The sequence below is a fragment of the Oryzias latipes genome, chromosome 12 (genome assembly GCF_002234675.1).
Source record: "Oryzias latipes chromosome 12, ASM223467v1".
Classification (NCBI taxonomy): domain Eukaryota; kingdom Metazoa; phylum Chordata; class Actinopteri; order Beloniformes; family Adrianichthyidae; genus Oryzias; species Oryzias latipes.
The window spans coordinates 16,934,683-16,950,711 of record NC_019870.2 but is presented as its reverse complement, the minus strand read 5'-3'; the positions used below and the strand labels follow the sequence as shown (position 1 = coordinate 16,950,711).

At 38.3% G+C, this 16,029-nt stretch overlaps 1 protein-coding gene across 1 annotated transcript in view; it reads right to left on the bottom strand.

The window, feature by feature from the left end:
- Positions 1-255: 255 nt before the first annotated feature.
- trabd2a (TraB domain containing 2A) overlaps positions 256-16,029 on the bottom strand; it is a 79,190-nt gene continuing 63,416 nt past the window's right edge. The window contains exons 5-7 of the mRNA XM_004074979.4: positions 10,208-10,298; positions 7,559-7,825; positions 256-3,448 (exon numbers count right to left, since the gene is read on the bottom strand). Coding sequence (XP_004075027.1) covers positions 3,259-3,448; positions 7,559-7,825; positions 10,208-10,298 — 548 coding nt within the window. The 3' untranslated portion in view covers positions 256-3,258. The remainder of the gene's footprint in view (positions 3,449-7,558; positions 7,826-10,207; positions 10,299-16,029) is intronic.

Genomic DNA, 16,029 nt, shown 5'->3' with positions numbered 1-16,029 from the left:
ATAGCTGTAAATTCAATTAAACAGTTAGGATTGTTAATCAGCTTTTCAAAGCAAAAGCATGCTAAAATACAATACCATCAAATATCATTCTTGAAACTCTATCATGCAAGCAAACCCAATCCAAATCCAAAAAGAATCAAGTTACTAGGAAGCTTCATTCCTAGCATAAAATTATCAGAGGACATTGTTTGATTTCAAATTAAGAGTACCAGTAATTACTTATTTTTCTTTGGTTCGACATAAAAATAGACAGAGTCTTCATCTAAATAAATATTTTATTGCCAACTTCATTAATTACAAACATTCCGTGGCATTGATAAAAAGTCTAAAGTACTATGATTTAAAAGGGCCCACTTATGTGGCCATCTTTGTATGTTTAAATTGACATTTTCACTGTTAATATGAAGAGATTTTTCAAACAAACTGTAGCAAAAAAGAAAAAGAAAAAAAAGAAGAAAAAACATTTCTTAAGAAGCAATTGAACATGGTTTGCATGCTTTAGGTAAAACTATAATACTTCAATAAATTAAACAAAATTCCTTCTATGTGAAAAATAAACCCAATCAAATAGAATTCTTGTGGCAAACACTTCAATAAGTCGTGAAAATGACATGGTTAGTTCCTGATCGGTTTTTCCCCAAAAATATACGGTTATCTATTCATATACTTGTATAGACAACAATTATTTTGATAATTTGCATTTTCTCAATTTTAGAATAAATCTATAATATTTCAAAGGAATATATACACTTACAGCCACAGTATGTTCTTAAGCAACTTTAAGCAATCTCTTCTAAAAACTGAAGAATAAATTAAGGTCTGATAAACGTTTCTGCTAGCAAAAAAATGGGATGTAAAGGCCGGGTCACAAAGCAACTAAGTATATTTTGCTCATATGGCACGGATGAAAATTGTTCATACCTGAATATACGTGAAAAAGTGATAAAAGTTTTCTTTATTTGAAATTTTCACAGATGTATCATGAATGAATCATGTTAAAACGTAAATCTACGTAGAACATGAAGTGTGCGGGATTATTGCAATATGCAATTCATTTGTTATTCTTGCGTCAAATACGTAACTTGAACGTGATCTGTGTACATTATACGTGATATAAAAGATATACATTGGTGATACATGGGTGAAAAGTCTGTTAGACATAAGTGGAACTGTCATGGATAGCAACACATTTGTGCGTGCATCTCGCAAAAATCCTGCACAACTGCGTAAGATCTACGTAATAATTGCTTATCTATCCATCCATCTTCTTCTGCTCATCTGGGACCGGGTCGTGGGGGCACCAGTCTAAGCAAAGATGCCTAGACCTGCCTGGCCGCTTCCTCAATCTCCTCTTGGGAGACAGAACAGCGACCGCATAGCAGCGACTACATAGCAACACTGCGCCAAACCAGCTGTCGATCTTACTGACCGAACTTCCCTCACTAGTAAGCAAGACCCCAACATATTTCAACTCTTACACTTGGGGCAAAAGAAACTCCGCGCACCGAAAGAGGGCAAACTATCTTTCTCTTGTCAAGAACCATGGCTTCAGATTTAGCTGTGCTGACTGTCATCCCAGTCGCTTCACACTCGGCCACAAACTGCCCAATGCACGCTGCAGATCCTGGCTTGATGAAGCCAACAGGAAACATCATCTGCAATGAGATGGTCGACCACGCCTGTGGTCCCCAAACTAGCCCCCCCCAGGCTCTGGCTGCCTTTAGAAATGCTACCCATAAAGACCATCAACAGAACCAGGGATGAAGGGCAGCCCTGCGTGAGTCCAACATACACCAGGAACAGATTTGACTTACTGCCGGCTATGCGAACCAAGCTCCTGCTCCGGTTATACAGAGCCTGGACAGCCCTCAGTAAGGCTCCCCGGACCCCATACTCCCAGAGCGCCCTCCACAGGATACCATGGGGGACGCGGTCGAACGCCTTCTCCAAATCCACAAAGCAAATGTGGACCAGATCAGCAAACTCCCACAAACCCTCCAGCACCCTATAGAGGGTAGAAAGCTGGTCCACTGTTCCCCGACCAGGACGGAAACTGCACTCTTGTTCCTGGATCTAAGGTTCAACTGTCGAACAACTCTTCTCTGTAATACCCTGGCATAAACTCCCAGCAGGGCTCCACACCCCCCAGTCTGTCTTCTTGAAAAGGGCAACCACCACCCCTGTCTGCCAGTCCAGTGGTACAGTTCCTGAGCGTCACTCAATGCTGCAAAGATGTGTCAGCCAAGACGGCATCCAGAGACTTGAGGTACTCAGGGTGGACTTCATCTGCTCCGGGAGCCTTACCACTGAGGAGCTCATTGACTTCAGCTTGAGTGATGGACAGACCCACCCCAAAGTCCTAAGCCTCTGCTTCCTGAAGAGAAGGCAGGTCAGCAGGCTTGTAAATGTAATTTCATATAAACTACATAAAGTATGTGAAACTGTGTAATTCTCCACCGACCAAAACTTGTGAAGAGCTCAAAACCAAACTCACGTAAAGACCCGTCAGCTGAAACCCTCGACAGACTTACATCGCACATCGACGAATGACAAACACAAGAAACACTTGTGAATTACGTATGTCACGCATGTATCACAAAAGACAGAAATTTCATACGTGGAAAAGGCGCAAAAAGTACATAGTGGCTGTGTGACATGGCCTTAAAAACGGATTGGATCTTTGTTCCTAACTGACACACACACACACACGCACTTATGTACACTCTTATTCACAATCACACACAAACATGTGGTCCCAGTTGTGGAACATATCTAACATTCAGCAATGGTTTAACTGATATTCTTGTTCTCTGTCTTTGAAAGGTATTGATATCTGTAAATACGGCCGGCACTGAACGCCTAACAAAAGTGTGTCTGCAGTAAAACTGCGATCCATCATGGAACTGACTTATATATATAGATTTCCTTTTTTCTTTCTCTCATTTTACATGCTTTGTTTTGAGTACGGCAGGCTTCTCTGTGTGTAAAGAATCCCTGAAACCTAAGCTTTATGTTCCAAGAAACCTCAAACTGTTTGAATTTGCATGCTCAACATGGCCTCAATTTGCTAAAAAAAAGGGGGTTTGAACTGAGGTGACCCCTTTACTTGAAAACTGCATTCAAAGCTCATTTCTCAATGTTTTACTAAACTTTTTCCATTTCCATCTCAGTCTTAAAGAGATCTAGTGTGTAAACTGTGTGAGACCTTTGATCATTTTGAGTTGAACCTCTTAAAGTTTGAATATTGATGAAGTCCTGCTAAAGAAAAACAGTCCACTTCTGCCAGGTAGCTGATAGCACAGTGAAGAGAAAGATGGGCAGGAAGGATGAGGATGATGAGCTAGCGGATCCAGACGGTAGCTGATGGTGGACTCTTTGAGGCGGCTGCACAGTGATGTAGCCATTAATAATGCGAACCACAGGGGGAGGTGGGGACTGTCCCATGGAGCTGTGGAAAGACCACAAACGGGGAAAAACAGCTCATTAAATTAAACAATGCATCATAAACCACATGTTAGCTTCATACCATAAAAACAGCTATAATATTTGATTTAATCAGTTCAAATCATTGTTGCTTTTAACCCTGTAAAGCTAACTACAACAAAGAATTGACAACAAATTAAACTTTTTTGGAATTAAGATGTTTATCATTTGATTAATTTCTACACACAAAGTTGCAATACCATTTCTTATGAGTGTTAGTAGTAAATTATGATTTGTTGGCTAAGCTGGTAAGTTTTTAGGTAAGTTTCAGATACAAAAATAATGAGATGAGTGTTCAGAAATAAAGCACCTTATATAACCACTGTCTCAAATTTGACCCACACATGTTTAAGGTGGTGTAACTATATTACAAAGAATTCATTATCAACATTTTTTCATTTTTTTATACAGCAAGTAGTCATAAAAAATGAATAACAATAGTTGAGTTATTCTTGCCATTAAGTTTACAAAATTAGCCTAAACTTTTCCCGCTAAAACTATTCTTGAGATTGCAAGGAAGCAGCCATTTTGAAATAAACAGGAAAAGTCCTTCTACTACCTCACTGCCTCTATAGTGCAATGATGATGAACTACAGGGTAAAAAACATGGACCAAGTTCTATACAATGGGTTCTTAAGAAAGTTTGGATCATGGTAAAGACATAGGGTTCTCAGAAATGCTTGCATCAAATATAATACAAATGATTATATAGAGGTTAAAAAAAGTAGTGAAGAGGTGGAAGAAAAACTGACCATGCATTCTTGGGACACACCAAAAGTAAACCCTTTTTAATTCACATATTTGTTTCAGACCATATACACATTGCATGATGGATGGGTAATCCCTGATTTGGATTCCCATCATGGAAATAAATGATTGGCCAAAGAAAATTGTTTTCAAATTAAAAAAAAAAATTAACAAGAAACCAACCATATGGTTTTTCTCACAATCAAACAATGGTTTTAAAATATGTGATTAACAAATGATTAAAATAAATATTTCAAAAATCGTTTTATGCTTGAAGATTTGCCAAATATTTCTCCCTTTTTCTTTTTTTTCTACTTTTCCTTTAAGTTTAAGTCAAAGAAACCAGGTGTGACACATCAGTATGTGGCCATGCATCAAAAACGGCAGAAAGCTGCCGCCTCGACTTCAGCTCCCCACGCCGCCTTGCCTTCTCCTTGGCGACCTTCTCAGACTTTAAAATATACAAGACTTGCAGCCTGTACACTTTGCAGCATGTGCACACAAACAGTCTGTTTCCTTTCCATTCAAAATTGAAGGTTTCCGTGAGGGAAAACCTTTCTACAGACAAAATGAACACAAACGCTCACAAACCTCCTCTGTTCCAGTCTAGAACAGACATGACACGCTGGGCTTTTTCTTTCCATCACTAATTCAGGAATTGTGCTGCACTGTATATGGTATAACTCACACATGGTCATGGAAAAAAATCCAAAAAAAACAAGTGTTTATTAATGCATTCATTATTTTTATTTTAATCAGAGCCATTTTTATGGAGTCAAATTGAGATTAAGTCCAAAAGTAAAAATTCTGGAAAAAAAAAAGAAAAAAAAAAAGAAAGAATTGAAGATCTGAATTGAGAACAGAAAGCGAAGAGGAAAAACGGAGGAAAAACAAAACAAAATGTAAAATATTTTTAAAAATAACCTTTTTTTTTTCATGTGTTAACAGTTTGAGGTTTAAAGTTCTATTAGTCAAAGTTTTCAGTATTTTCTTCAAATTATTATCATTTTTCATTTACAATTTTTTAAAATTGTCTATATTTCTTTCAAACTTAAGACTGTTTTAATGTTTTTTTAATTTTTTTATTTACAATCTGGTTTTTCATTCAGTTCAAGATGGTCCAGATTTGACTGCTCCAAAGGAGACAAAAGAATAACAACAACAACAACAAAATCAGACCATCATCTTATTGAGCCTCTTCAGTGTTTTCATATTTCAGATACATCAATCTTTTTCATTTTTATGGTAAAAACTACTTTTTTAAACACAGAGACAACAGCAAAGAAAAAAGAAAAAAACTGGCACAAAATGAGAACCAATGTCTTCTTTTTTCTTTGACTCTAAAATTTAAATCAGCTAAAAATTCTTTCTCCAAGAAAAATATGTTACCTCTGATGTTGTATTCTATCACAACTGAGTGTTTCTGATTAAAGATAAAAATATTTTCCAAAAAATGTACATGATACAGCTTTTGATTTTTGTGTTTGCCATTACAAACCATCAAATGCTCACCAAATTTAGGATAATAAGAATCTGCTCAAGCCAAAGCATTTTAGAAAACACAAAAGGACATTTGTGTGGAGTTTAGGTTTATAAAAGTTTCAGATGTTCAACCTCCATCTTCCATCTTTTTGAACCGTGTAGCTAAAATGATAGGAATTTAGGTTGACAATGAAAATGTCTCTGATACTACGTTCACACTATAGGCCTGTGTGGTGCGTTCAAGAACGCGCTGAGCACGGGTCTTTGAACGCACTTTTAGAGTACGGTGTTCACACTAACTGTTGCCACCCAATTCTAGCGCATGTTCTCACAGTTGGACGAGGCTTGGTGCGAAATGTGAAGCGGAGCGAATCTCATGAGCCTTACTCCTTTCACAGCTCTGTTCTGATGTATGAAACACTTGGTGTCATAGAATTCTAGCCGTAATTAAACTGCAATTATCAATTTCTCCTCTATGATCAATTGGAACTTCCATGTTTTCAAAAGGACGCTATTCATGCATCACTAAGAATCCCGATTGGTCAAAGTTCAACTGGTTTAACTTTTGTTGCGCTTTGTATGTAGAAGCTGAAAACGGACTTACAAACTTGCGTTGCAACGCATGAATGTGAGAGTTTAGTTTGTGGAAGCCCGAAACTTTCATGTACATGGGTTTACAAAGATTTCTTTTTTAAATTGGATCGTCGAACATGTTTTTCCAAGCCCGGTGTGAACATAGCATGAATGATTCTCTCATCTATCCGTCCGTCCGTCCATCCATCCATCATTCTATCCATTATTCTTCCAAACTTGCTGTACTCTGTCGGGGTCACATGGATGCTGGAGCCTATACACTGGGGTGAAGCCGGGGTACATCTTGGACTGGTCATGGCGTAGAAATCAGTGGATTAACGTTGCTTGCCTAACCCTTCACGGTAACAATTAATATTAAGATTACTTAACAAGCTTTGTTAATGCTTAAGCTTGTAAGCAGTTTAGAAAATGTTTTGCAGCACCTCATCTAACGTCTGGAATGCTTTTAACACAAACAACCACAAAGCTTAAAGCTTGTAAAAAGAATTTAATAACACTAAAACAGACTAAACATACAAAAATCTTTCTGTAAAATAAATATCATTATTTAATTCAGAATCTGCTGCCATAACAGTAATTGCAATTGAAGAGTTGAGGTAGACGAAAGAGTGTAAACACTGGCTCTAGTGTAAAAGGGTTCAACTAAATTGCAGATTGCCTCCTATCAACAACACGAGCCTCTGCTGTTCAGTTTGCATGGCCTCTGTTTTTCCACTCTCCTGTGAGCTCAAAGTTAAATGATCCTTGAAACTGCGATCTGCCTTTAGGTGTGACTGAACTCCAGACTCAGAACAAGCAGCTGTCAAAAGTGACAGCTCCTTGTAATGTAAATGCAAAAAAAACAAGACAGGAGATAATGTTATACACCTACAAGTGTAACTTTCAGCACTTAAAAACAAATGACTATGAAATACTTCCTGCCATATAAAGGCATTAAAAAGCATTTTGACATAAAAGGCTACACCTTATTTATGTTTGTCTGAAAAGTGACCCTGTCTAGATTTTTGGTTAGTCCCTGCCTGGAGCCACTGGGAGAACAAAGACAAATTTGTATTAGGAATCATCAGGTTGCTAATTTAAATCTACGTATGTGTGTTCTGTGTTTAACAGGTGATGGGATTTAGTAGCTGTTTGAGCCTGTGGCACTATAGCAGGAAGTGTCAGTTTTAGTCAATGGCCAAGACAACTTTTTCTATTGTTCTCCAGCTCAAAACGATCTCAACCCCGAGGACTGATCCGTCTGTTTTCTTACCTCTCCTCTATGCGGACCCAGAGATCATTGAAATGCCGGTTCCGCTGTTTCTTCTGCTTGTTCCGCCGTTTTTTCTTCAGCATTTTTCTTTCTGCCTTCTCCAGCAGCTCTAGGCTGTCGGTTGGAAGAAGGACGTGAGGAAACAGTTCTTCCTCTAGGTGACGCCCACCGTCTTCCTCCTTGTGGGAGAGCTCATGGAGGAAAGGCTCAAGAAGAAGAGACTCCTCGTGGTCTGACGCTGGAGAAGCATGTCTGAATGACGATCTCCTGGAGAACAAACGTCACGTCAGGACACTTAAATGATAGAACTCTGCTGTCCCTTTAAAGTGATTGTGAAAATTCCTGGGTATCTGTTAAAACGTCCCGTTTGGTTGCAAAGAACATCTTCGCAAAGGCAAACTTGAGTTTATTGTTTATTGATGGCTTCCACCTCCAATTCAATTTCAATCTCTGAAATGCTGAAAAGACCTACTCCGATTGTCTTTTGATTAATTTTAAAAGCGTCCCCAGTGGTCTTTTAACTATGATTATGCAGTTTTTAGCCAAAATCAAAAAAGCTGTGTCGTTTTCTAGAACATAGTTTCTGCAGAGCGTCAGTAGTTCATTGGGAATTTGACTGTGTTGTGGGCAGAACTATAGGTGCGGAGCAACGCCCGCCTCCCTTCCCCTCCTCGTTGCTGACAGCTCAGAGCAAACAGCTTGTGACCGGCCCAGAAAGTTTTCTATGTCACTAATAAACAGCATTTTGCTCCTGGTTCACAATCATTTAAACAATGAAATACTTGGACATGCAACTGCAAAACTAATTTTCTTTATATATATCCTTCATCATGAAAAAATGCCACAAAAACATCTTAAAAACACCAAAAACATGATTTTTATTAGAGTGCGTCTTTGAAAGGTATTTTATGTCAACCTTCCTACTTTGACATTTTTTAATTTTCAATTGATATGACTACTAGTTAAACTGCCTTAAAAAGTTGGATTAGCGACAGCAAAACTTCATAGTTAAAAAATAACCCAAGTTGGATTGTTTTTATCCTAACTCTGAGGTTAAAAAGGGAATAACTTTTATCTGTTTTGCAACCCAGGAAAAAAATTGGATAAAAATGAAAACACTGTAACTCAAAAAAAGGTGACCCAATAATATATCCCACCATGAATAACACAAGATGAAAATAACCCAAGTGCTTTAAGAGTGTATACACTTACGGCAGGCAGATTCATTTAGGTTGTCTTGAAATGAGCATTTTGTTAATAATAGTTGAATTATAAAGTAAAATCTTGACATCTTTAAACTTCTGGTTTTAGTTTCTTCAATGCTGAAGGTGCTCCAGCCGCCGTAGTTATCTAAACATATGACAGTTTATTTCTATGTGATTGGTTTTGGTGTGGAATGTTGAATTATTGACTTAAAATATGTAAAAACCTTTCAAATTGTAGTAAAATATCTCAGAAATGAAATTCGGAAGAAAAGTGAGGAATTCCTATCAAAGACTCATGTCCATCAATAGCTAACAAACCTAAATGATGGGTAAAAAAAGCTCAACTTTACAGAGAGACATGTTTTACTGTGGCCATGTCATCATTTAGTATGGCTCACATGCCATCAATGACCTAAACATCTATGAATGATGATGATTTTGGAGCAAAATCCAGCCATCCAAATGACGTCTTTTTCCAACACCCCATTTCTGCACATAATGAAAATGACAACTTTGTAGCTCTGGAAAGAGTGCAGGTGCTAACCAGTGCTGACCGGTCACCCTGTGAGAACAGATGATGCATTTGGAAAAAAATGGAAATAAGTGTTGAAAGCTGCCTAAAGTTAAGAAAATATTTAACTTCTAAAGAGGTACAACCCTTGGTCCTTGCAGTTTCCAAACCTAGAGTGATGAATGTGTCAGAATATTTATAATATAATTTAGTATAGGATGGTAAAGGGGTCAGAAATGAGTCAAAAGAAGACTTTCATCAGCCTCAGAACAACGTATGAAATGTTTTTTTGTAGATTTACTCTTTCATTCACTCATGCAAAGGAACGAGAACCTTGATTTCAGCTGAGATAGCCACCCGCGGAGCAGCACGGTGGGCTGACTTCGTTATATGCTCTGCAGCAGGAGGGACGAGCCCCACTTAAGTTGGCTTTTTTTAACACTTCTTCATTGGTGGCCGATGAGGGGAATTTGTGCAGCTTATCAGCAGCACCATCCAGGGTGGAAGCAGTCAAACATGAGCATGTATCCCAAAGAAAGCCATGCATCATTTCGTGTTGTTTTGCAGAGAATGAAAAAAAAATGTAAACATCAGATTTCTGCGGTTCTGACTCAGTCACCCATGGAGGATGCTGCAGGAGAGAGCAGGCTTGGAGTTTGGTAAAATTGAGATATTATTGTTTTTATGTTAGGTTTAGGTTGTTTTTTATGTCATGCTTTGAGGAATTTAGTGAACAAAGGAGACACTTGTGCAGCAATAAAATAAATGAAAAAATATTTCTGAAGGTGTTCGTTAGATGCAGAAGTGCTGCCAAACTGGGAAAAGTGTGCAGCATTTTTCTCATTTTTTTGTTGATTAATTTTACAAAGCTCAGCAGACTTATTTAACACGCTGATTCCAGAAGGTTTCCAGAAGCATTTGTGGTGACCTTACCTTTTTAGAGACTGCCCTGCAGGAGTGTGCTCCACCTCGTAACCTTGGCGACGGAGCACATCGATGACGGTGTTGTTGCCGAGAAAGTGACCTGCAGAAGAGAAATTGAGTTTGAACGCTAATGCTGATCGTAATGCATCATGGTCAGTCTTTTATTTTGAAATGATTTCCTTTCTGATTTAACCTGCTGGTTTTGCCATGGTATCTGTAATTTTTCTACGCTTTCTCCCGCCAACTTCCTTCGTATTATAGACCTTCTCTTTTCTTCTATTTGGATCTCTCTGTTCTTCTTTCTTATCTCGAACTTCCCCTCTCCTCCTCTCTTTCTTGATGTGACCCTCTCAGTTAGGTGAAGTGGGGGCATTGAGGCTTCAGGTTGCCATGTCAAGAGGTCTTCATTCTTCCTCTCACTCTGACAAAAAGGAGCAGGGGTCCATTGTTTGGGCCTGTTCAGCCGTGTCACCACAGAGCTGTGTAAACAAAGAACCCCGGCACTCTAATCTGGCCAGAGCCGTAGACAGAGAGGGGTTAGTCCAGATGGACTATGGGTGCCGGGATCCTGGGCTTTGGCTTGGGCAAGGTTTTAGTCGAAGCGACCTGAGGATACGCAGCAAGCATGGGAAACACTTTCTGGAAACCTCTTTGAAAAATGCTACATCAGAAATTTGTATGAATTTTTTTTTTTTTTTACTTGCACTAATGTCAAATTTATTGATTTGTTTTTCTCTTCTTTTTTTTTTGTAAATTCCAAATTGTACAAAACATTTTCAACATAATCTTTTTCAAAAATTGTCAATAAAGTTGTTTTTTTTCTTGTTTAGAGAATGATTGATTTATGCAAGTTTACGCCGGCGGATTAAGGTGGGACAAATGGAGCTGTTCAGCATGTCGGTCCGCAGAGGGCTGGGCGGCTTTTGAGACTTCAAAGGGAAACAGAAGAACAAGCACACAAAAGCACTCACAATCCGACAAATAACCACAAATTCTGAGGAGGTAAGCCATCAACTCAATGATGTCCAGGGTGTTTGGAAGCCATGAGGCTGTGCTTTGAAAGAATAAAAAGGATGAAATGTAGAAAAACACGCAAAACTTTATTTTTAAATTTACATCAGATTACTCTTTGTTTTATAAAAAATGTTCTGAATAACATTTGCTTGTTTCAATTTGAAAATTAAATGTAATTAGAAAAAGGAGACCTTATGCACAAACAAAAAAACACCAAATAAAGGCTATTTTTTACTAATTTTATTTTTACAAATGTGAAATATAGAAGATGCTTGTACCTTCTTTGTTTTATTGAATGATGAACTGTGTGGCAGCGATGAAACAAAGTGAGAAAATATGTTAAAGATCCACTCTGATCATCTTTTGAGTGTTCCCAGTCATCTTGTAATGATGATTATGCCGATATTAGCCAAAATAAAAGAAAAAAGTGTCACTTTCTGTTGCAGTTGTATCGCCTCTAAGTTGTGGGTGGGACCACTAGCATGGAGCACTCCCACTTCCTGTCAGCCATCTGTTCACATGGATTGTGTCCAGATTCCCAACCTAACCCTTAACTACTAAAAAACTATATAGTGCAGCACCATGTAGTGACGTGAATTTAAAAGCAATTCGGACACCATGCGCACTACTTTTTTTTTTTTTTTTAACGGTGGATGACGTCATCGATTTCACGAAGTTAAAATCGAATTACAATGAGCATTTTGCGACAATCATTTATGGATCCACCGTCTTCTTAAGATAAAAACATTGATGGTTTATCAAAAAATACATTTAAATACATTTTTTTAGTAAAAAATGCTCTGACGCAATGCATTGTGGTCTATATTCACCGATCTAGTGAGCATCACACTGGTTTTTCGCAGAGACTTCTGGGGAATTTTGGAATTGTAGATTCGGACAGCATTAAAAAATGGTGAACGCACTATATAGGGGTTAGGGTGGGAATTCGGACATACCCATGCTCTCCCGCTAACTCTCAGCCCCTCCCCCAACATTACTAGTGCAACAAAAACGACGAGGAAAACGAAGACGTGCATGGATCTAGCCTTCTACAAGTTGATGCATCAGAATGGAGGGAACAGGGAACTTGTGGCCCATCCATTTGTTGCGGCACAACTACAAGCTTTCAAATTTTTTTCTGCTCCTGATTTGCACCCATTTAAATAAAGCAAGACTCAGAAATGCAATTTTAGGCTTAATTTTCTGAAAATATGTCCACCTTCATAAGAAAAATGCCACATTTATATGTTAAAAACACAACTTTTGTCTTAGTAGGTCTTTAAGTTAACAGGCAGCAGCACTAAAATAAACTTTAAAAAAGCTACATGAAATCTATCTGATCAAATGAAGCTTTTGTGAAGGTTTTAACATTGTAAATCAAAGTCCCCAAAACACCTAAGTGGCTTCAAGTCTGATTAACTGGCCAACAATAGTTCATCCAACTAGAAATTCATCTGTATTATACAGCAATTGCACATGTTTAGTTTATGACTTTATTGCCTTACAACGAATTAACGGTATGTCTTTAAGAGTCTCTTTTTTGTGATGATGAGAAAAAAATAATTTCAGCCTTTTTGGGAAAACATTATGGTATTTTTATTTGCACAACATATGTTTATTTATGGATTCTCAACAAGTCTAATTTCAAGTGCTCAAAAGGATCTGGAACATTACATGACATTTGAGCTGTATTTCCACTACCAGATCTACAGCTGTAAATCCTTCACAACTATGAATTTGCCAGAAATATAAATATAGGTTACATAAACACACCTGTGTACAATATGTTCACTGTAGACCTCTAGGGTAGCGCAAATGGTGAAGATAAAGAGCTGCGGGGGAAGTGAAGGCGCTCATTCACAGGAGACTCCCTCCATGCAGAGACACACATGAATGGACCAGTGAGGAAGAAGTTTGCAGATCAGCTGATGTCAAACTTATACAAACTGCAGCTTCAACTGTAACTTCACTGTGTTTTTATCTGAAGAGGAAAGTTTCATGACCAGGTGTTGGCCAGAAATCGAAATAAATGCTGCAAAGTAAAGAGAAGCTCCCCAAAAGCAGTTTTTGACAACTGTTTCATTCGTAAAAATGTAAATAAAATTGTCAAAATAAACTTTTTTAAATGAATAAAGATGACTGGTTTCTGAGGTTGCTGGTTTCCATCAATAAACCGCAGCCCAAAATCAAGGGTTAACACTTACTGACATTTAAGGTTAGTTTAACCCTTGTGCTATCTTAGATGACCCCACCCTTACATTGACGTGTTCTCCCTACCATGACAAAGGTGGATAAAGGTGGAAAGATTTCATGTAATCCATGGACACCAGTGAAGATCACAAATCATTGAAGAATAAAGGTTCAGGGCACTGTCTAGTGGGTCTAGATGACCCAACTCCCAATGTTAAAGTGCCTAGGATAGCACAAGGGTTACAAACAAATTACTGGAGCCAGGTCAGTTCATAAAGTAGCCACTAGGTAACATTTTACACTCATCCTACTTGAAGTAGCCGTCAGTAGATGGTCATAAAGGGATGAACGTGGTCAGTTACAACAGTCAGGTAGACTGTGGCATTGTAATGATGCTCAATTGGTACTAAGGTGCCCAAAGTGTGCCAAGACAAAGTGTGCCACACCATTACATCACCACCAGCAACCTGAACCAAGCAAGATGGAATACATGTTTTCATATTGTTGACACCAAATTATGACCATAATGAACTGCAGCAGATCGCCTCGACCATGCCTACCTGCCTAAATGCATTGCGTTGCTGCTGATTAGAAATTTGCATTAACGGGCAGTTGTACAGATGTGCCTAATACAGTACCAGTGAGTTTATCCCTTGTGCTATCCTTGGCACTTTAACGTGGGGAGTGGGGTCATCTGGACCCACAAGACATTGCGCTAAACACAAAAACCGGCCTTTTTTTTGGAGGTTTTATTTTCAAATTTACTTATTTGTCTTCAAAGAAAAGGCTAAATAGAAGCATGACAAAAACCTCCAACTTTACAAAAGCATCAAATCCCCAAATAAGAGGTTCACATGGCGAACCCCATTTCTGTAAACTTGAATGCTTGGCTTAAAACCAGTGTTTTCATTGTATTGTAGCATGTTAGACAAACGAATGCTGCAGGCAGCACTGCTGCTTTGTCTTGCTATGGATGTACACACATGCTCATTATAAACAAGTGAAAAAAAATAAAAAAAAATATTTTGAGAATTTGAATGAAAAAATAATGAATGAATGCTAATTAACATATGAGGCAACTGTGAACCAGAGATAGTGAGTGAGGTAATATTTTGACAGCAGAGGTTTGAGTAAACTCCCTAAAAGGTATACACAGACCAAGACATTGATTTATAAATCCACGTGAATGTAGGTTGTTGTGTAAAATCCAGTGGTCATCATCACTTGAACGGTCTTTTAGCTGCTTGACATTTGGCCAAAGATTCAGGCAGAGATTCATTTGCGGCGAATGCTTTGGGTCAAAAGTAAGCTGTGGGCAGTCATTTGGTCAGCAGGTATTGGTCAAGCTGAGGTTTATGCTTCACCGCTGGATTTAGTACTCATGCTGCATTCTGACAGCAGGAAGCTTCTCCGGGAACTCTGAAACTCTCTTCTTCAACTTCATTTAATTACACCACAAAAACCAGAGTCCAAATAGACCTTGGGATGCGGATAAACTGCGGAAACAGTCCTGTAATGAGCAGCGCCTTTGACTCTTTTGAATGGGGGCTTACAGTGCAGCACTTTTTACAGTGTTGCCACATGAGAACTTCACTAGGGCTTGTTCAACTTTAATACAGGTTCACTGCAGTAAGAGTTACAACCTGCTAAAAGATCATTTAAGAAACAATGAAGCATTAAGCCACAAAAATATAGATATCCACACAGTAACAACAGACTTTACATAAATATTTGACAGTACTAAAACAGAAAAACAGCATTTCTTTGGCTCCTGATTAGGTTTGGGTTTGGCATCGACTAATAATGGTAAAGGGTTGGAGGTAAGGGCATTTCCCAGGGTGGGGGGGGGGGGTGTCTTTAGGATCTATCCTTCTGGAACTTCAAAAACTGGTGCAAAATTTCATAAAAATCCATCATATATCTAACTATTTCAGATCAAGCTAGGCATTAACTACAAAATGATCATATCTAAAACCCCTTTTCTGAAAGTAAAAGCAGGACTTTATTTAAATGATGACACTTGCAAATACAACTTATTAGCTATTTGACCTCAATCTCTTGTGTTGGCATATGTGTGCACTGGAGCTGTGTTACTAAAAGGGAGCCTCACTTATTGCACAGCTTGTAAACTGCAAGCAGCTGCTCAAGCTTTCAATTTGCACCTCATGCAGAAAATAATGATGATTATTATCTTCCATTCGGATAGCGTGGCCCCTTTAAAAACTGTAAGACAGTAAAGGAGCAGGAGGAAAGCCTGAAGTAAGAGTGCATTAAAAATGAGTGCAATAACCCTTGTGCTTTCCTAGGCACTTTAACATTGGGAGTTGGGTCATCTAGACCCACTAGACAGTGCGCTGAACCTTTTTTCTTCAATGATTTGTGATCTTCACTGGTGTCCATGGATTACATGAAATCTTTCCACCTTTATCCACCTTTGTCATGGTAGGGAGAATACGTCAATGTAAGGGTGGGGTCATCTAAGATAGCACAAGGGTTGAAGGAAAACAAAATGATCTTGGCAGAAAATGCAGCGAGAAATGGCTTGAATGTTTTAGTTTGAAACAGCATTTTTTCGTCTGTTTCTGATTCACAATGATTTGAATAAAGATATATTCAAAAATGCTATT